Source organism: Pelophylax lessonae (assembly GCF_965119305.1).
Source record: "Pelophylax lessonae genome assembly, chromosome: 4".
Classification (NCBI taxonomy): Eukaryota; Metazoa; Chordata; class Amphibia; order Anura; family Ranidae; genus Pelophylax; species Pelophylax lessonae.
The window spans coordinates 126,453,672-126,474,851 of record NC_138771.1 but is presented as its reverse complement, the minus strand read 5'-3'; the positions used below and the strand labels follow the sequence as shown (position 1 = coordinate 126,474,851).

General features: G+C 44.2%; 1 protein-coding gene across 1 annotated transcript in view; it reads left to right on the top strand.

The window, feature by feature from the left end:
* The window catches only part of SCAMP2 (secretory carrier membrane protein 2), a 93,072-nt gene that overhangs the window by 56,221 nt on the left and 15,671 nt on the right, over positions 1–21,180 (top strand). Inside the window, exons 3-5 of the mRNA XM_082254199.1 lie at positions 2,380–2,466; positions 10,253–10,364; positions 16,098–16,226. Of these exons, the coding sequence (XP_082110325.1) occupies positions 2,380–2,466; positions 10,253–10,364; positions 16,098–16,226 (328 nt within the window). The remainder of the gene's footprint in view (positions 1–2,379; positions 2,467–10,252; positions 10,365–16,097; positions 16,227–21,180) is intronic.

The following is a 21,180-nucleotide window of genomic DNA, read 5'->3' as shown; positions in this document are numbered from 1 at the left end:
GTACCTGTCAAATCTAGGTACCCGCTACCCCCCCAAAGAAGAATTGCATGCAAAAAGTGGCATGTCAGGGTGTCAGGAGCACTTAAAGCAGAATTTCCACTTTTGGGTGGAACTCCGCTTTAAAGTGGCACTAAAGTCTGTTTTTTTGTTTTTTGTCATACTTACCTGCTCTGTACATTTTCCACAGAGCAGCCCAAATCCTCCTCTTCTCGGGTCCCTCTTCTGTGCTCCTGGCCCCTCTCTCCTATTGAGTGCCCCCACAGCAAGCACCACGCTATGTGGGCACCCGAGCCGAGCCTCAGCTCCCTGTGTCCATTCAGACACTGAGACGCGACCCAGCCCCACCCCCACCCCCTTTCTCTCTGCATTTATTAAAGGACTTTGAAAGCAGGGGGAGCCAATGGTGCCGCGCTGCTGTTTTAGCCAATGAGGAGGGGAGTCCTGGACAGCCAAGTCTCTTGTGCAACATAGTTGAAACTAGATTGGCTTAGGTAAGTATTAGGGAGGCTGCTGCACACAGGTTCTTTTTATTGTAATACATAGAATGCATTAAGATAAAAAAAACAATTCTGCCTTTACAACCACTTTAAAGTGGTATTTAATGGTTCGGATTTTCTTTAAAAAAAAAACAAAAAACTTGTCATACTAACCTGCTCTGTGCAGTAGTTTTATTTCTTCTTGGTCCCCTGTTGGTGCTCCTCGCTCCTGCCTTTTGACCTGTTCCCCCCCCCCCCCCCCCCCCAATAGCAAGCAGCTATGCATCCATAAGACAAATAGAGCCACCGCTCATCCCTGCACCCTGCTCTCTCCTCATTGGCTTACTGGCTGTGATTGACAGCTGTGGGAGCCAATGGCTCCTGCTGCAGTCTCAGCCAATTAGAAGAGGGAGTCCGGCGGGGACAGCTGAGGCTCTCGTACACATCATTGGATCGAGAGGGAGCTCATGTGAGTATTGAGGGGTGGAAGGGTGCAGCACACAGGTTTATTACATTTTATGCATAGAATTCATGAAGGTTGAAAACCTTCAGACTTTACAACCACTTTAAATGACCTGCGCTCTTCAGAAGGTTATACACATCTGATCTATGGGGCAGGCTAGTTGTGCAAAAGTCAATCTCGATCAACTTCAGTTCAGCTAGCCTGTTGGAATATGTTCACTTGATCAGTGCCGCCGGTACTGCTGATGAGTGTATTCTGATGGCAGGGAACTTACCCCACTGTCAATACAATAGCTCTGTGGGAGGGATTCCCCCATCCCCCTTGAATGTGTGGATGAGGGAATAGATTAATTTCCTTTCGTTCAACCCACAGGTTGAACAAAAGCAAATGAATCATGTATGGCCTGCCTAACTATTCCTAAAAATGTTCTCTCCCCCATCCTCCTACCTATCCTGCATACCCTGTGTACTTACTTTTTTTTTTTTTTTTTTTTTTTTTTTATCCAGTCTGGTCATGTGATAGCACCTCTAGCTCCCCTATGTAAGGGAGCCTCAAAAGCAGCTGTGAATTACGGGAGCCGTAATGTCAATCATAAGCTCTCAAGGCCTATGCATTATCGGTGCTCCCTCCTCTCCCCTGCAGCAGCTGCTCACTGACACAGGGGAGCCGGATCACGTGACTGGATTAAAAATAGGCAAGTAAATTGATCCTTTTTTTTATTTTATTTTTTTTTATTGCAGGATACGTGGGAGGAGTGGGGAGGGATCGTATTTAGACTTGGCTAGATTTGGCTTATCTTCCATTTTTTCTAACCTGCTTCTGTATGGGAAATGCTCTTTGTTTGCCAACGAGAGCTTCTCATTTGAACGTGTCAGCTATGCAGGATTCTTTGTATACTTAATGCACTACATAAGGCACTAAATTGAAGTATAAACTACCGTGGTGCATTCAAACCTTTACCACCAATGTCCCATACTTTTAGGCCCCCCTCACATCCTATGCATTTTTGATGCGCTTTTTTGAAAACTCGTCCTAAATAGAGAACGCACCGCACAGATGTGAACCAGCCCTTAGGGTTTTTTTTTTTTTTTTTTTTTATTACTCATTGCAACAAGTTAAAGGTTCAGGTTTTAGCTTGCCATGGTGCAGTATTGGGTGAAGATTTTGTCACTGTGTAGATCCTGTAGTGAACATGGACACACTTTCATTGTATAGACTTAGCTGTATAGCAGAACTTTTGAGGACTGCATTTTAGGCACAGTGAGCCTAACGCATATATGAGCCTACAACAAGGTAAGTAATAGATAAAATTAACAAAACAAATTATTTATTTTTCCTGACTTGTATTATTGGCATCAGAAACCTAGTTTAAAGGTCCAAATAGTAGAGGTAAGAGATAACCCATGGAGCTTGCTGATGAGATTTTGTTTTTGTCTACAGACAACCAATCAGAAGACTGTTCCAGTGCAGCCTGTAATGCCTTCCCAGCCAGCTGTTCTTCAGCCATCTATAGAACCATCACCACAGGTAAATGTGTATAACTGCATTAAAAAGAGCAGCTACCATGACAAATTGCCAGTGAGCCCTGTCTGATTCTACAGAGTTTTTCTGAAATGGCAGTGTGCTTGAACATGACTACTGATCACAAACACCTAAATGTGCAATGTAAACAGTCCAGGTATGTGAAGCATTAAGATGGCTAGATTGTTTACATCATACGTCCCAGTGTCAGCTATCACTGGTTCTGTACAGGAAAGCTGCATTTTCAGATTGTGCAGGAATTCTGCAAGACATGAGATCACGGCTAGAAGGGAGAACAGCTGTTAAGAGTAGAAACCCTCTGACACTCCTGGAAGTGTCAAATTGTAAAAAATAGAAGAGCTTCATCCATAAATACAGAAGAGCAAAAATCTGTTGATTGGAACACTGTGAAAGGAGGCACGTCTGAGTGCTGGAGGCACAAATCTCCAGTGTGCCATCACCGTGAGGCAGTACAATAACAAAATAAGACACCCACATTTATTATGGTTTATGCAGTCTGACTGCATTACAGTAATGTGTATATGAAGCTTTGGTTGACCTTTAAATCTCCTCCCATTTAGTGGCATTGCCCTTGTACTGCAAGGAAAATGATTGTTTGTCTAGGGTGTAGGAAAAAGCACTTTTCTCTTTCATTCATTGACGGACACAGCTCCTGATCTTCATAGCCATTGGGTATACTGCCCCCTACAGGAGTAGGGCACTAGGCAGAAAAAGAATCTGGCTACGCCTATGGGCAGTCCCAGGGGGTATACTCCCTCTCTCAGCTATAGGTATTCGTTTTTTTTCTGCCTAGTCAGGAAAAAGGACCTAGTTCCTTGCTGGGATCTCTGGTCCTGGCAATTTTTTTTTTTTTTTCTTTTTAGATAGAACTTTTTTTCTCCTGGTTTTTCCTGTGAGATCTACAATCAACTGCTGGACTGGGCGATGGGCTGGATAATCTAGATCCAGTGGTCACCCTAGCCTGGCCAGCGAACGCACACAGACCTCAGCCCCGAGGCTAGGTCAGCCACGACATAGCCCCACTGGACAGGGGCTGGCCTGCGAGTTAATCACCTTGCGAGGTTGCATATGACCAGGTCTGGGCCTGAGTCCCAGTTCCTACTGGCCGATAGCACCACCATTTCGATGGCGAGGGGTTATGTCTGGAGCAGTGCCCACCTGGTTCCTAGTAAGGTGAGTAGCTGTCTCCCCCTGAATGGTTTTGGGGTTGACGTGGGCCCCTCCTTCCCACCAGGCACCCCCCTTTCATCTGTCCTCCATCCTACCCCCCACCCCACCCCCCTCCACATATGTTGGGGCTGTGTGGGTGGTCTGGTCCACCTCCGGGGCGGGGAGTTGTACCTGGTGGGGGCTCCTGCCAGAGTCCACTGTCCTGCCTGGGTCTGTCCTTGTAGCCTAGGGATCCCTCCTGAGTCCCTGGAGGCCCCTTGCTGCTGCGCCGGGCCGCCATTTTGCTGTAGCCTGTGTGTCTCTATGCATGGCAGCCATGTTTGTGTAGTCCGGCGGCCATTTTACGGTGGTTTGCCTTTGTAAATAGCGGTGGCCATTGGGTGGCATTTCGGCGGTGGGAGGCCCTCCTCATCCTCTGGTGCGGAGTTCTGGATCCTTTCACTTCCTGATCGCCGCATTAGGAGATTATCCTGGTGGCTACAGGTGCCTGTTTCTGCTGGGTGGTGAGTCTGGTGGGGTTCTCTCCCTCTCTAATGAGGATTGCTTGTGCCTGGCAACCGGGTGGCGCTACCAGCGCGGTTTGGGATTTCCCTGCAGTGTTTTACAATTTTTGTTGGTCCCCCTGGTGACTCATGGAGTCTTTAGAGCACATCTCCCCACCTGATCCCCTCTGAGGCTGTGGGGCCCTCTGGGTCCCAACCATCCATCGACGCACTGACGGCGGTCCTGCACATCAAGGATGCTTGAAAATGAAAAATATCGGTGTTAAGCACCAACAATCCCGCACAGTGGAAAATTTTTTTATGACAAATAATGTGTAATTCCTCAAAGAAACAAAATGCAAAATTTGGAAGCCCCAGCGTAACCGTGTAAACACGTAAGATAGGAAAAAAATGATCTAATAAAATATAATGGCTGCGCTCAACCAATTGGATTCATTCAATTAAGTGATAAAAATAAGGTGACTGGTAGTACAAAATAGCAAAACCCTAGTAATTGGTGTCAAATGCTATAAAATAATTAGATTATTATAGGGGGTCAGTAGAAGCCTTTATGACAAGATAGAACTTGCCTTCCTGGCTGCAGACAGGAAGGCAAGTTCTTTCTTGTCATCTCTGCATGATTTATGGGAGCATTGTATCCTGGATAATCACTCCAAGGTGGATGGTATAGATTCGGTTGGATGACTACAGTGAGAACTGGCTATCAACCCTGTCATACATTTGTGATAAAGGCTTCTACTGACCCCCTATAATTTAGGGGTCTGCCACTTCTGGTAAGCAGTTTGACACATTTGGTGGAGGTGTTGCTATCAGAAAAAGCACGATTATAGGATCCCTCAGTCATTCCATATATATTTGGATGGTGTTATTTGGACTGTTTTCAGTGGTTCATTAACCTCTATTGTTGGGACTCTTGCTTTCTCATTTATTCATTAGTCACCTTTATTGTACTAATATTTAATTATTTATTTGTTTAATATATATATATATATATTCATATTTATGTGCACATTAAATTACATGAGAGTTATTGCACTTGTATTTTTAGCAATTGACACCAATTATTAGGGTTTTGCTTATTTAATACTATTTGTCACCACAATCATTCATATCATATAATTCATTTAGCTAATTAATTTTATAGCATTTGACACCAATTACTTGGGTTTTGCTATTTTGTACTACTCGTCACCTTATTTATATCAAGGATGCTTACCTTCACATTCCAATATGTGACGGTCACCAGCGCTTCCTCCGCTTTGCTGTGGGAGAGGAGCAATTGTCAGTTTGTGGCGTTACCCCTTGGTCTTCCTTCTGCTCCTAGGGGCTTCACAAAGGTGTTAGCCCCGGTGCTAGCTTTTTTACGCCAATGGGGGATTGCGGTACTGGGCTATTTGGACAACCTCCTACTGCTTTGGTGGACAACCTGGAAATCGCCATACGAACTCTGCAGGAGTTCGGCTAGATTCTGAATTTTCAGAAGTCTGCTCTGGTTCTGTCCACAAAGCTGGACTATCTGGGTCTGACTCTGGACTGGGCCTTGGCCAGAGTGCTCCTTTTGGACAAACTACAGAAATTGCAGGCTGCAATTTGTCTCCTGCTGTCCAGCAGATGGTCATCCCTCCGGACTTGCATGTGGGTGCAAGGCCTGATGGAGTCTACCTTCAAGGCTTTTCCGTTTGCACAGTTCCATACGAGGTCCCTGCAAAGGGAGATTCTCGCCAAATGGGACACAACTCCACAGTCTCTGGACAATCTGATCTGGCTCAGCCATGGAATGAAGGAGTCCCTGATATGGTGGCTTCATTCTCCGGCGCTTTGTCTGGGAAAATCCTTCCTCCCCTTGTATTGGACAGTGATCACCACAGATGCCAACCTGTCCAGCTGGGGAGGCGTCCTCCGCAAACATTCTGCTCAGGGGATCTGGACAATGGAAGAGTATGAATGGCATTCTAAGGTGGGCAGAACGGTTTGTTCCTGCCCTCTCCGCCGTACACATTCCCAGGGTGGAAAACTGGCAAGTGGATTACCTGAGTCGGCATGCGTGGGACCAAGAGGAGTGGTCCCTTCATCTGGAGGGGTTTCATCAGCTGTGTCTCCAGTGGGGCATCCCCGAGGTGGATCTGGCGTCTTGGCTCAACAGAAAGGTGCAGAGGTTTGTGGCTCGATCACAGGATCCTCTGGCAGATGCCACAGGCATGCCGGTGGTCCAGTGGGGTCAGTATTGTCTGATTTACGCTTCCCTCCTCTCAAGCTCCTGCCAAGACTTCTACGCAGGATCAAGGCAGAAGGGATTTCGGTCCTCTTAGTGGCTCCGGACTGGCCTCGCCGGGCTTGGTACCCCAAACTGGTGAGGCTGGTCGCTGACGTTCTTTGGAGGCTTCCTCTCAGGGAAGATCTGAGGTCCCAAGGACCAATCTTCCATCCTGCTTTACAGTCGCTGGCTTTGACGGCTTGGCGGTCTAATGTCAGGTGCTGAAGGATATGAGGTTTACCTAAGTCGGTGATTCCTACGCTATAAAATCTAGGAAATCTACTTCCAGAAAGATCTACATCGTACATGGAAGATGTACATTGCGTGGTGTGAGTCTCTTGAAGTTCATCCTCACTCCTTCTCAGTGGCTCGGATCTTAACCTTCCTTCAACGGGGGGTCGAACAGATATTGGCCTTGCGTACCATCAAGGGCCAGGTGTCGGCTTTGGTACTCTTCTTCCAATGACCCTTGGCCACACACTACCTGGTGCGTACCTTTCTTCAGGGTCACTGTCATTTGGCTCCTCCAGTGCAGTCTCCATTGCTGCCTTGGGACCTCAATTTGGTGCTTTTGGTCCTCCAGAAGCCTCCCTTTGAGAATCTTCGGGAGATTCCCCTGCTTACGTTGTCTCAGAAGGTGGCTTTTTTGGTGGGTATTACCCCTGCGCGCAGGGTGTCAGAACTGGCGGCGTTGTCCTGTCGTTCACCTTACCTTGTGATTCACAGAGATAAGGTGGTTCTTCGCCCGGGTCTGTCGTTCCTCCCAAAGGTTGCCTCTGATTTTCATTTGAATGAAGACATTATGTTGCCTTCCCGGTGTCCCAGCCCTAAACCTCCAAAGGAAATTGCCTTGCATGTGGTATTGGCAATTAGGGTGTACCTGGCAGGTCAAGAGTCTTTTAGGAAGTCCGACTCCCTATTTGTGCTCAAGGATGGGCCTCGTAAAGGGTTGTCCGCTTCCTCTGCGACCATTTCCAGATGGATCAGACAGACTGTTATTCAGGCATATTCCATCAGGGGTCAGGTTCCTCCTTTCCCTGCCAATGCACACTCTACTCGGGCGCTTAGTGCCTCCTGAGGCTTTAGGTGCCATTAGGCATCAGTGAAACAGGTTTGCAAGGCAGCCACATGGTCATAGGTGCACGCTTTCACAAAGTTTTATAAAGTTGATGTGTTGGCATCTGCGGATGCTTTTTTTTTTTTTTTTTTGGGCTGCAAGGTTTTGCAGGCTGCTGTTTAGAGGACCTGGTCCTCTTTGAGCGTGTATTGTTTTTTTCAGGTGGGCTCCGGTTTTGGTTAAGCTCCTGTTTCCTGGTTGGCTACTGTTTAGCCTTGGGAGTTGTTTTGCAGTTCTCAGCCCTCATGTTTAACACTTGGGGATGTCCCAATGGTTATGAAGAAGAGGAGTGGGTGCTGTGTCCATCAATGAGTGAAAGAGAAAAAAGGATTTTTGTCTTAACGTAAAAAAACATTTCTTTGATGTTCATTGACGGACACAGCACCCACTCCTCTGCGGAGTTGTAATTCTTCTGACACTGCTTGTAACTAAACTGAGTAACTATAGCACAGAGAGGGAGTATACCCCTTGGAACTACCCATAGGTGTAGCCAGCTTCTTTTTCTGCCTAGTGCCTTTCTCCTGTAGGGGGCAAGATCAGGAACTGTGTCCGTCAATAGACATCAGAGAAATGGATTTCACGGTAAGTCAAAAATCCCATTTTATTTACTTATTCACTGATCCTTCCCCAAGGACAGGTGTTCTCTTCTTTCCTACATTACAGCTTGTTGGCTGTCCCTTGGCATCCTCAAGTTCAATGCAGGGCTATGGGCCCTTGCATTTGACTTGATGGCAGGGGACATGCAGCTGCCAGACTGCCATAGGGCAGAAAAGGCTGTAGACCACCCTGTCTAGTAGCTTGGAGGGACTTTATAGGAGTGGAGGATCAGTCAAGTAAAAATACTTAATCTTACAGTACAGGACACAGCCTGGTTATCCTAAGACCCAGATTTCATAAACCCTGGGTTATAGGCTGCTACTTTCAGGTGATTGGACAATGGCAAAATTGTTGGACCACCATTCAGAATTTCCACCATTCAGAGTTTAGTCTTAGGTGGATGATCAGGCGTTACATCATACCACTGGTCACACTGTTTCCACCAATTTCCGCCCAGAGCCCTTTTGTCACAAGGACTTCATTAGAGGACCTGGGTTTGTTGTGTATTCCTCTCTAGACACAGGAAGTGGAACTACTTCCCTTTAGAGGAGGTAGACATGGAAAACTTAAAAGAAGACCTGGTGGGGGTGTTAGACGATTCAGTCCCACCGCATTGGAAGGTTTTTGGGTTTTCCCTGTAATTTAGCTTTTAAAGAAGAGTTGTAGTGTGGCCGAGGGTTGGCAGCTCTTGTCCGTTATGGCAAAACTACCTCTTGGTTTGCCCTCTAGTGCTGACAGTTCTGTGATCCCATTTCTGTTCTGTTCCCTGTTAATGCCATCTTTTCCTCTGCTACTCCCAATGCCTTTTCTCCATCATTTCGATGGGCAGTGGTGAAGTAACTTCTACGCATGCATGCTGGATTTGCATTGTGCCAGCACTCAGCTACATTTTCAGCATTTTACAGATGTCAGGAGTGAACACTGTCTGTCTGTCTCTTCTCTCTAAGTCTATCCTACTGCTTTGGTGCATCTCTAATACCAAAATAACTCTACCTCCTACCTTTTTTTTTTTTTTTTTTTTTTTTTTTTTTTTAAGCTTTTTTTGTTTTAAAAGAGTAACTCCACTTTGCTTGTGTGTGTTTTATTGAAAAAAAAAAAAGAATCTCATCTGGGGGGTCTAAGTGTTTTGCAAGGATTTTAACAAATTGTGTAGCAGGTTCCTACCGGTTTCTGTTCCTAAGAAAAAGTCGTATGTTTCCTTGTCTCTATTCAATATAATCCGCTTATGCCGTTTAGCGTTCTGATGAGGAAAGCTGCAGTGTCTGCATCCCTTTGGAAGTAATTAACCCTTAGGGAGTATCTTACCTAAAATATATTTCCTGTTGCAGAGGATGCCTAAAAATGTATCTTAACGCAGACTAACATGCAATCAAACAAGCAGTAAATTACATTTCTGGGCAAGTTCTGTATACCAACTGTGTAAAGGACTCCAGATTGCCATATTGCATTGAATTTCACAGAAAATTACAGCAAAGAAGAATAAATGGAAATGTAAAGTGCTTAACCTCTGCACGTTAATAGTACGCAGATATGCTGCTTCTCGGTGGGTGGATCCTCTCGCCAAGCGGCCTCGTATTTGCTTACCAAAATGTAAACAAACCTGTGCAGAGAGTGCACGCTCCTGGCACAGTTATCGGCGCCTAATGGAGCGCTTTCCGATCATGTGACCTCTGTGACAGTCAAGCATGGCGGTCACATGATCCTAAATCCCGCCCCTCCTCCCAGCATCAGAAACCCCTTAAAGGGGCGGGAGGTGCCGGCGTTGGGAGGTAATAGCATTCAGTTAGCATACAATTGTATATGAGATGGATGGATATAAATAGAATTTTTTTTTTTTTTCTTACTATTTTTTTCACGAAAGTGGAGTTACCCTTTAGGTGTTTAGTTCTACTTTAATAGGCTTACTTAAGAAGGTAAAGAGCAGTGTGCCATCATTCAATCCGCATTTATCTGTCACTGTTCTACAGAAAAGGAAAGCCATGTTTGTTTCTACAGGTTACTGAACTTTGGAGATCATCGTTGATTTTTTACACTGTTTTATTTTATCAGTATGGAAGTTTTTCCAAACTTTGAAAACGAATCAGAGGAACTTTTCCCTCTAATATTTGCTCATGTGTTTTATCTCTGTAGGCAGTAGCAATGGCTGCACAAGCTGGCCTCCTTCAGCAACAGGAAGAATTGGACAGGAAAGCAGCTGAAATCGAGAGGAAGGAGAAGGAAATGAGAAATGTCAATATTAACTGTAAGTGCACTTTGTATTATTTAGTCTTCAGGCATGGTTGTATTTTGTAGGCAGTGTTTCTGTGAATATCTGTGTTTGAATATTCCCAAGGAATGCAAAGATCAGTGGGTATTCCCATCAAAACCTCATCAGCTTTGTGTCAGTATTTGACCAGTGCTGCATCTAAATCAAACTTGCCCTTAATTGCAAGACCATTTTTCCTGAATATACCAGAAAACTTGTTGATTCTGGGTCTGAAGCTCATTTACAACAGTCCTTTTGCTTAAAGTCCTATTTTTTTTTTTTTTTTTCTTTAGGGGGGATGCTTTGATGGATACCTGCTCCCACTTCCGCTTTAATCGTCTAGGTCAATGATGGCAAACCTTGGCTCCCCAGATGTTTAACTACATTTTCCTTGATGCTCAACTACACTGCGGAGTGCATGAGCATCATGGGAAATGTAGTTCCAAAACATCTGGCGTGCCATGGTTCGCCATTACTGCACTAGGTGATCCAAGCAGAAGTCTAGCCCAATTCCAGTCCAATTCCTGTTTGACCTCAGCCTTCTGGGACACGTCACAGGTCCCAGAAGGCTGCAGGACCATTCACAAAGCACAGTGCGGCTTATTCATGTGCAGAGTGGAGCCAGCTGTGAAGCCACACTGCCAACGCCTAGACTGGTGAAAACTGGCCTGAGCGAGGCTGGCGCTGCACCCTTGGACAGGTAAGTGTCCTTTTTCTTAAAAGTCAGTAGCTACAATTTGGCTGCTGACTTTTATTTATTTTTTTCTTTCTAGGGTGAAGATCCTCTTTAAAGCTGCACTCCAGCTGGGAAATTAGTTCGGGACACCTGGTGGTCCCCAAAGGATTCCTTTTAATTTGCAGGGATTTGCTCTCACCTGTTTTGACTATCGCACATGCAGTGAAGGTAAATCTCCCCTATCAGACACAGATGGCAAAAAAATTGACAGGGGTGATAATAGGGATAGACAGATTATTGACCAGGCCGATATGCATTTTCCCCGATATATCGGTATCGGCCCAGGAACTGGCCGATATTGTCGATTATTTTTGTGACATCATTCTGCCTTCTTAGGCCGCCTCCCTCGCCTTGGACAGCCTCGTCTGGAGTCGGGACTAGTCTCGTGGGAATGTATCACAGCCATACACCCACAGCAGCCCGGTACCAGCCAGCCACCCACAGCCACAGGCCCTGTACCAGCCAGCCACCCACAGCCACAGGCCCTGTACCAGCCAGCCACCCACAGCCACAGGCCCTGTACCAGCCAGCCAGCCAGCCACAGGCCCTGTACCAGCCAGCCAGCCAGCCACAGGCCCTGTACCAGCCAGCCAGCCAGCCACAGGCCCTGTACCAGCCAGCCAGCCACAGGCCCTGTACCAGCCAGCCAGCCAGCCACAGGCCCTGTACCAGCTAGCCAGCCAGCCACAGGCCCTGTACCAGCTAGCCAGCCAGCCACAGGCCCTGTACCAGCTAGCCAGCCAGCCACAGGCCCTGTACCAGCTAGCCAGCCAGCCACAGGCCCTGTACCAGCTAGCCACAGGCCCTGTACCAGCCAGCCACAGGCCCTGTACCAGCCAGCCAGCCACAGGCCCTGTACCAGCCAGCCAGCCACAGGCCCTGTACCAGCCAGCCAGCCAGCCACAGGCCCTGTACCAGCCAGCCAGCCACAGGCCCTGTACCAGCCAGCCAGCCAGCCACAGGCCCTGTACCAGCCAGCCAGCCAGCCACAGGCCCTGTACCAGCCAGCCAGCCAGCCACAGGCCCTGTACCAGCCAGCCAGCCAGCCACAGGCCCTGTACCAGCCAGCCAGCCAGCCACAGGCCCTGTACCAGCCAGCCAGCCACAGGCCCTGTACCAGCCAGCCAGCCAGCCACAGGCCCTGTACCAGCCAGCCAGCCAGCCACAGGCCCTGTACCAGCCAGCCAACCAGCCACAGGCCCTGTACCAGCCAGCCAGCCAGCCACAGGCCCTGTACCAGCCAGCCAGCCAGCCACAGGCCCTGTACCAGCCAGCCAGCCAGCCACAGGCCCTGTACCAGCCAGCCACAGGCCCTGTACCAGCCAGCCAGCCAGCCACAGGCCCTGTACCAGCCAGCCTGCCACCTACCACTGGGTGCCAGACAGCCTGCCACCCACAGGAAAAAAAACATATAGGTCTATCCCTAGGTGATAACCCTCTTATTCTATCCAAAGTAAAAAAAAAAAAAAGTTTTTGCATTTAGTTCCATTTAAAAGTTCAATTGCAATTTTTTTTCTTTGTTCTGATTAGAGTGGGAAGAGATTAAAATAGCTGTCAATTTTTATTTGTTGTCTGTGTTTCTGTTAGGGAAATGCACCCTCTCTATTTTTCTTGATCACTAATATCACAGAGTGAAAGAAATTCTGCATTTTGAGCTGTCACCACTCAGGAGTAGAGGGAAAATCTTTCAATTTGGAAACTAGTTCTGGTGACAACCAGGGATTCCCTCACAGAGGAATTTCATCTTGCTTCCTGTTGTGGCTTTGGGAAGTGAAGGGAAATCTCAGCAGTAGGGCACAGTTGCAAAAAAGACCAGGGTTATAACCCTCACTAACCCTAAAATGGGGAGGAATAGTTTTTGGCTTTGTCTAGTTTAAGTAAATATAGAGAGAGTTATTACTGACCTCCTAGCTGGTCTAATGGCTTTTAAATCATTGACCTGGAAAATGTGTGCAGATTATTAAGTATTGTGTTCATACATGCTGCATGCTTGTTCTGGGACAGGGGAACAACAACCTTTCTTTCAACTAATAGATCATCAATGGCAATCTCTCTATATTGCTTTCGGGTTTTTTTTTTTTTTTTTTTTTATCGTTGTAAGGACATTTAGCACTTTGTGAAATTTTCATTTTTCGATCAGCGCATTGAAAATTCCTAATTTTAGTAACTTTCCCTTTCCTCCGCAGTGGACTTTATAGTGATATTCTGTTTGCCCTGCTCATATAAGCACACTTTTTGCTATCATAGTAATCTGAATAACCCGTGATATCAATGTAATATCTTGCATGAAGCTTTGGACTCAAAGGTCTGTTTTCTGGGAATATTTAACATGCCTGACCTTGACACTTAATAACTGTACTTTTCTAGAATCACTTTATTACCGGAAAGCTTTTAGCTAAACTCTGGATACAAGCTCTTCCGCCTGTGATCTCCCAGTGAAGCATGGATGATAATAATGCTACTCTACCATACAAACAGATTGTGTGATAGAGATATATACTGATATATATATATATATATATATATATATATATATATATATATATATATATACATACATACATACATACATACATACATACATACATACATACATACATACATATCGGTATATACGCCCAACGCTCAGAAACGTACATGAGCTTCTTTTTGGGCAGATTACAGGCGTTTTTATTTTTTTCCATTGGTTACTAGTCAACCTAAAAAACGCCTGCACAAAAACGCCTGTAAAAACGCCTGAAAAATGCCTGAAAAAACGCCTGTAAATAGCAAGGCCAAGATGTGAACGTAGCCTAACCCTTCCTTACTCTATCCAAAATTAAATAAATTGCATATAGTTCTACTTTAACCATTCCACAAGTTCAGTTTAACATTTGATACTTATTAGATGATTTTGTTTTACCATTATACCCATGGATCTAAACTCTCAAAGTGGTGCTCCACCGAAAAGGGGAAGCGCTGCTTGCTCGCACCATCCTTCCTCCCCCCCCCCCCTCCACTGCCACCTTTAGCATTTTTTAGGGGGGGGGGGGGGAGCAGGTACCTGGTTTTGACAGATTCCCGCTCCCACTTCCTGGTAAGATTGCCGCACGGTGAACTGTCATGTCTGGCCCCTCTTCCTTCCCCCTTGCTGCCTTCTGGGACCTGTGTGTGTCCCAGAAGATGATGGGATCATTCTGAAAGTGCAACTCGCACATGCGCAGTAGAAACCGGCTATGAAGCCTAAAGGCTTCCCTGCTGGTTTCCGTTACTTGCAGTGCCTGCGCACGAAACCGATGAAGGAATTGCCCTGGGGTTTCAGCATTGCGGGATCCCTGGACAGGTAAGTGTCCTTTATATTAAAAGTTAGCAGCTACAGTATTTGTAGCTGCTAACTTTTTTTTTTTTTTTTACAGACTGGAACTCAGCTTTATTAACGTTATACTACACTGTCAGTCATTTTCTTATGTTGGCATACCAAGATCAAAGTACAAATTCAATTCTGTAATGATGATGATATTAATGCTGCTACTATCACATTTTATAATGTTCCAGTATGTATGTTGTGTACTTTAATAAAAGATATTTTTAAATGAGAAAACTATCTTGCATTAAATATTCTATGTGAACAAAGGAATGAATGGGGTCCCAAAATTACTGGAATGTCTAGAACTATGACCAATAATGTATATTGCTTCCCTTTTTAATATTTGATATTCCATTATGGACTACAGAGCTAAGCTAATCTCTTACAAGGTTTGTGCTGCTATCTAACACTGTGAGCCTGGACTGTTCAGTTTATCTGCTGAGCTTTAAAATCTGCTGTCTTTCTGTTATGTTTTTTCAGTAATATGGCATTGGAGCCGTAGCTGAAAGAGCCAAAAGAGATTGGAATATGCTCTACATTTCCTAGTCTCTGCTCAGACATATGATTACTTTAACCCCTTGCTATCGATGCAACACATATGTGCGGCACCAAAGAGGGTTGGCTTTAACCACTTTACCACCGGAGGATTTTGCTGTCTTACGTCTGGGCCACTTTTTGCGATTCAGCACTGTGCGACTTTAACTGACAATTGCGTGGTCGTGCGACGCCATACCCAAATGAAATTGACGTCCTTTTTTTTCCCACAAATAGAGCTTTCTTTTGGTGGTATTTGATCACCTGTGCGATTTTTTTTACTTTTGGCGCTATAAACAAAAAGAGTGACAATTTTGAAAAAATAACAATATTTTTCACATTTTTTTATATTTTTATTTTTTTGACACTTTTGGGGGTACCAGTGACATTACTACAGTAATCAGTGCTATAAATATGCACTGTTATTGTAAAAATGACACTGGCAGGGAAGGGGTTAATTTTTATTGGTGATCAAGGGGTTAATGTATGCCTGGTGCTTACTGACGTGTGTGGGGGGAGGGGACTATGTGACACAAGGACAGATCGAGGGTTCAGCTATGCTGAACCCTGCAATCTGACCCTGCCTGTCACTTAGGAGATCCGCCCGCTTCTGTTTACTTAAGCAGGCGAATCTCCACACTCGATTCCCCGACGATCGGGGAAGAGCAGCGGCGATCGCCGCCGCTCCACCCCTGGCCCGACTCCCGCTGTGACTGAATACAGCGGGAGCGAGCCTCCGGCGGTGCCGCCGAGAGAGGGGAATGTCTGGTGACGTAGTACTACGTCGCCAGACGTTATCGAGCCACTTTGCCGCAGTACAGCTCTAGTGAGCAGTGCGGAAGTGGTTAATGCCCACACACTGCACATATGCATCTATGGGTAACAGAGCTTTCTGTGCTCCCTGTGTGTTCCCTGACAGCTCTCTGTCTCTGCTAATTTTCCACTGGGACTGGCTCCCGATCATGTGACAGCCAATCACAGTGGTCGTACCACCCTCACACGTGAAGACCCTTTATTACTTAAATGTAAATTATTTTTTTCTGATTTCTATCTGACCCCTGAAAGTAAAAATTTTGTGCCAATAAAGACAATACTTACTTTTTTTTTTCTGCAGTAAGACAGAACAACTGGCCCCCTCTACCTGCAAAGTGCCCGATCAAGCCTTGCTTCTACCAGGACTTCTCTGCAGACATCCCAGCAGATTACCAACGCACCTGTAAAATGCTTTACTACCTATGGATGTGTAAGTATTTTGAATTTAAGTAGTTAAAGTGGTTCTAAAGGTCAAAGGTTTTTTAGCTTCATGCATTCTATGCAGGAAGGTAAAAAAACCTTCAGTTTGCAACTTCCCCTGCAGTCCCCCCTAATTCTTACCTGAGCCCGATCGCGATCCAGCAATTTGCACAAGAGCGGCTGCTTTCCCGGGTCTCTTTCTTCTCTTTAGCTGAAATTCCAAGCAATGTTGTCAACACTGTTTGGTGGATTGCAGAAGTCTACTTATTTCCTATCCCTCTCTGTCCCACTGCATGTGGATGCATTGATTTTTTTGCCAGCAAAACAGTGATCCTGCCCACAGAGTCTTTACAGACAGAGCTCTTAGTAGATGTAGTTCTTGGGGGAGTGCCTATGTCAATGTCTCCTAGCAGCGGCCTCTACAAGAATTTTAAAAACCTAGTGATGATGATGTCACTAGGAGTATTAAAAGCTGTTTGCAACTAAATGAAAAAGGTAACAGAAAGTAACGCTCAGACATTCTTTTGAGGGGGTAAGGAAAGTACAGTGCCTTGAAAAAGTTTTCATACCCCTTGAAATGTTTCACATTTTGTCATGTTACAACCAAACACCTAAATGCATAGACCAACACAAAGTGGCACATAATTGTGAAGTGGAAGGAAAATGATAAATGGTTTTCAAAATTGTTTACAAATATCTGAAAAGTGTGGCGTGCATTTGGTTTCAGCCCCCTTTACTCTGATACCACTAACTAAAATCTAGTGGTAAAATCTAGTGATACCACTAACTAAAATCGAATCTAAATTACCTAATTGGTAAATAAAGTACACCTGTGTGTAATTTTAATCTCAGTATAAATACAGCTGTTCTGTGAAGCCCTCGGAGGATTGTTAGAGAGCCTTAATGAACAAAAAGCATCGTGAAGGCCAAAAAACACACCAGACAGGTCAGGGATAAAGTTGTGGAGAAGTTTAAAGCAGGGTTAAGCTATAAGAAATATCCCAAGCTTTGAACATTTCACGGAGCACTATTCAGTCCATCATTTGAAAATGAAAAGAGTAAACCTACTAAGACATGGCTGTCCACCTAAACTTACAGGCTGGGCAAAGAGAGCATTAATCCAAGAAGCAGCCAAGAGGGATGGAAGATGGGAAGATGGATGGAGCCAAATACAGAGCAATCTTAGAAGAAAACCTTTGAGTCTGCAAAAGACTTAAAACTGGGGTGGAGATTCACCTTCCAGCAGGACAACGACCCTAAACATACAGCCATAGCTACAATGGAATGGTTTAGATCAAAACATATTCATGTGTTAGAATGGCCCAGTCAAAGTTTAGACCTAAATCCAATTGAGAATTTGCAAGACTTGAAAATTGCTGTTTACAGATGCTCTCCATCCAGTCTGACAGAGCTTGACCTATTTTGCAAAGAAGAATGGCCAAAAATGTCACTCTCTAGATGTGCAAAGCTGGTAGAGACTAGGGATGATCGAACGGTTCGGGTCCACCATCGGTTCGGCCCGAACATTGGGTGTTCGAGGTTCGGCCGAATTTAGAACTTTTTGCCCAAAAAGTTCGGAATTCGGCAACCAGAACCGCCCAAAATGCAATGCTTCAGGAAATGGGCTTTAAAAGCCCGTGATTGGACCAGAACCATTAGCAAAAGCCAATTGAGGGGGCAGAAGAATGCTAGGAATGTGATTGGAGTGACTAGGGGGTCCCTAGACCAATCATTAGTGAATACGCCCCCCAGTATATAAGATCGCCCCCGCCATATTCCCAGCATTGTTATACTGGACATGGAAGAGAGTGGAAGCAGTTCTGTTAATTTTACTTTAAAAGTGTCATTTAGCTATTTTTAGTGTGAGGAAAGGGATATCTAGTGTAGTTAGAGTGCTCCTTTACACTTAAGTTAGCTTCAAAAATTTAGTTTCTGTAGGGAAAGTGTTAAGTGTCAGGGGACCGTAGTGTAGTGTAGGGTTAACTGACAGTGACTGCTATGGCAGGGTGACAAAACCCTTCCATAGCAGGGTGACCGCTATAGAGAAATGATCATTTCTCTGCTTCGGGACAGGAATGTGGCTTCTCACCAGCAAGCATTTTTTAATGCTGCAGGGGCTGCCACTGCCAGTGCTTTTTTGAGGACATGTTTGATGTCAGACATGACATCTGAATATGTGTATAGGGGGTATATATAGACATATATGTCTGAATATATACCCCTAGACATATATAGGTGTGATAGTAGCAGAAATAAATGCTTGCGCTAATGAAATCATTTACAGTAATATATTTCTGCTACTATCACACCTATATATGTCTAGGGGTATATATTCAGACATATATGCCTATATATACCCCCTATACACATGTTCAGATGTTTTGCCTGCCTCAAAAAATGCCAAAAAAACGCTAGTGTCAAAAAAAAAAATGCCCAGGTGTGTTTTTGCTGGCATTTTTTGGGGGGTTTTGGAGGCAGGCAAAACATCAGAACTTGTGCACAGTACCACTATACACAAGTTCAGATGTTTTGCCTGCCTCAAAAGAACCCCAAAAAATGCCAAAAAAAACGCTAGCGTCAAAAAAAAAATGCCCAGGTGTGTTTTTGCTGGCATTTTTTGGGGGGTTTTGGAGGCAGGCAAAACATCAGAACTTGTGCACAGTACCACTATACACAAGTTCAGATGTTTTTCCTGACTGCAAAGAACCCCAAAAAATGCCTGCTATTAAACCGGCAAGGTGTTACAGCAGAGAAGCCATATTCCTGTGCTTAAAGTTTTCTAATACAAACGATCTTTTTTTTTATGGTTCTGGACATGCTACAGAGCTGAAACTTCACAGGTACACCTTTTAGACCCCCCAGACACAAAATCACACAAAAAAAAGTTCTTAAAAATTGTCATTTTTGATAAAAAAGCCAATTATTGAAAAATTAAAAAAAAAAAAAAAAGAGATTTTTTGATTTTTACTTTGGATTTAGTATCTGGGGGGTCTAAAAAGTGTACATGTGAAGTTTCAGCTCTGTAGCATGTCCAGAACCCCCCAAAAATTAGCATTTTCTTATCATTTTTATTAGAACAGGAATACGGCTTCTCTACGGCGCTTTTTCTTGCATTTATCGGGCATTTTTGGAGGCAGGCATGACTTTTTTTGGATTTAGTGTCTGGGGGGTCTAAAAAGTGTACCTGTGAAGTTTCAGCTCTGTAGCATGTCCAGAACCAGAAAAAAAGATAATTTTTCAGTAGAGCAGGGATGGTGGGACCCCTCTTTTACACTTATATGATCTTTTTTTGGGGTTCTGGACATGCTACAGAGCTGAAACTTCACAGGTACACCTTTTAGACCCCCCAGACACAAAATCACACAAAAAAAGTTCTTAAAAATTGTCATTTTTGATAAAAAAGCCAATTATTGAAAAATTAAAAAAAAAAAAAAAGAGATTTTTTGATTTTTACTTTGGATTTAGTATCTGGGGGGTCTAAAAGTTGTACATGTGAAGTTTCAGGTCTGTAGCATGTCCAGAACCAGAAAAAAAAAAGATCGTTTGTATTAGAAAACTTTAAGCACAGGAATATGGCTTCTCTGCTGTAACACCTTGCCGGTTTAATAGCAGGCATTTTTTTGGGTTCTTTGCAGTCAGGAAAAACATCTGAACTTGTGTATAGTGGTACTGTGCACAAGTTCTGATGTTTTGCCTGCCTCCAAAATCCCCAAAAAATGCCAGCAAAAACACACCTGGGCATTTTTTTTTTTTGACGCTAGCGTTTTTTTTGGCATTTTTTGGGGTTCTTTTGAGGCAGGCAAAACATCTGAACATGTGTATAGGGTGTATATATAGGCATATATGTCTGAATATATACCCCTAGACATATATAGGTGTGATAGTAGCAGAAATATATTACTGTAAATGATTTCATTAGCGCAAGCATTTATTTCTGCTACTATCACACCTATATATGTCTAGGGGTATATATTCAGACATATATGTCTATATATCCCCCCTATACACATGTTCAGATGTTTTGCCTGCCTCAAAAGAACCCCAAAAAATGCCAAAAAAAAACGCTAGCGTCAAAAAAAAAAATGCCCAGGTGTGTTTTTGCTGGCATTTTTTGGGGAATTTTGGAGGCAGGCAAAACATCAGAACTTGTGCACAGTACTACTATACACAAGTTCAGATGTTTTTCCTGACTGCAAAGAACCCAAAAAAATGCCTGCTATTAAACCGGCAAGGTGTTACAGCAGAGAAGCCATATTCCTGTGCTTAAAGTTTTCTAATACAAACGATCTTTTTTTTTCTGGTTCTGGACATGCTACAGACCTGAAACTTCACATGCACACCTTTTAGACCCCCCAGATACTAAATCCAAAGTAAAAATCAAAAAATCTTTTTTTTTTTTTTTTTTAAATTTTTCAATAATTGGCTTTTTTATCAAAAATGACAATTTTTAAGAACTTTTTTTGTGTGATTTTGTGTCTGGGGGGTCTAAAAGGTGTACCTGTGAAGTTTCAGCTCTGTAGCATGTCCAGAACCAGAAAAAAAGATCATATAGGTGTTAAAGTTAAAGGAGGCTCCCGAACCACATCCCTGTTCTACTGAAAAATTATCTTTTTTTTTTTCATGGTTCTGGACATGCTACAGAGCTGAAACTTCACATGCACACCTTTTAGACCCCCCCAGATACTAAATCCAAAGTAAAAATCAAAAAAATCTCTTTTTTTTTTTTTTTTTTTAATTTTTCAATAATTGGCTTTTTTATCAAAAATGACAATTTTTAAGAACTTTTTTTTGTGTGATTAATAGTTAATGGGGCATGACCCAGAACCCTAGGCACTTTTTAGGGGCATTTATTGGGTTTTAGGGCTTAAAAATGGTGTTTTTTGATTACAGAAGTTCGGGTCCCATTGATTTCAATGGGGTTCTGAAATCCGGGCCGAACTTTCGTGAAGTTCGGGTGTTCTGGT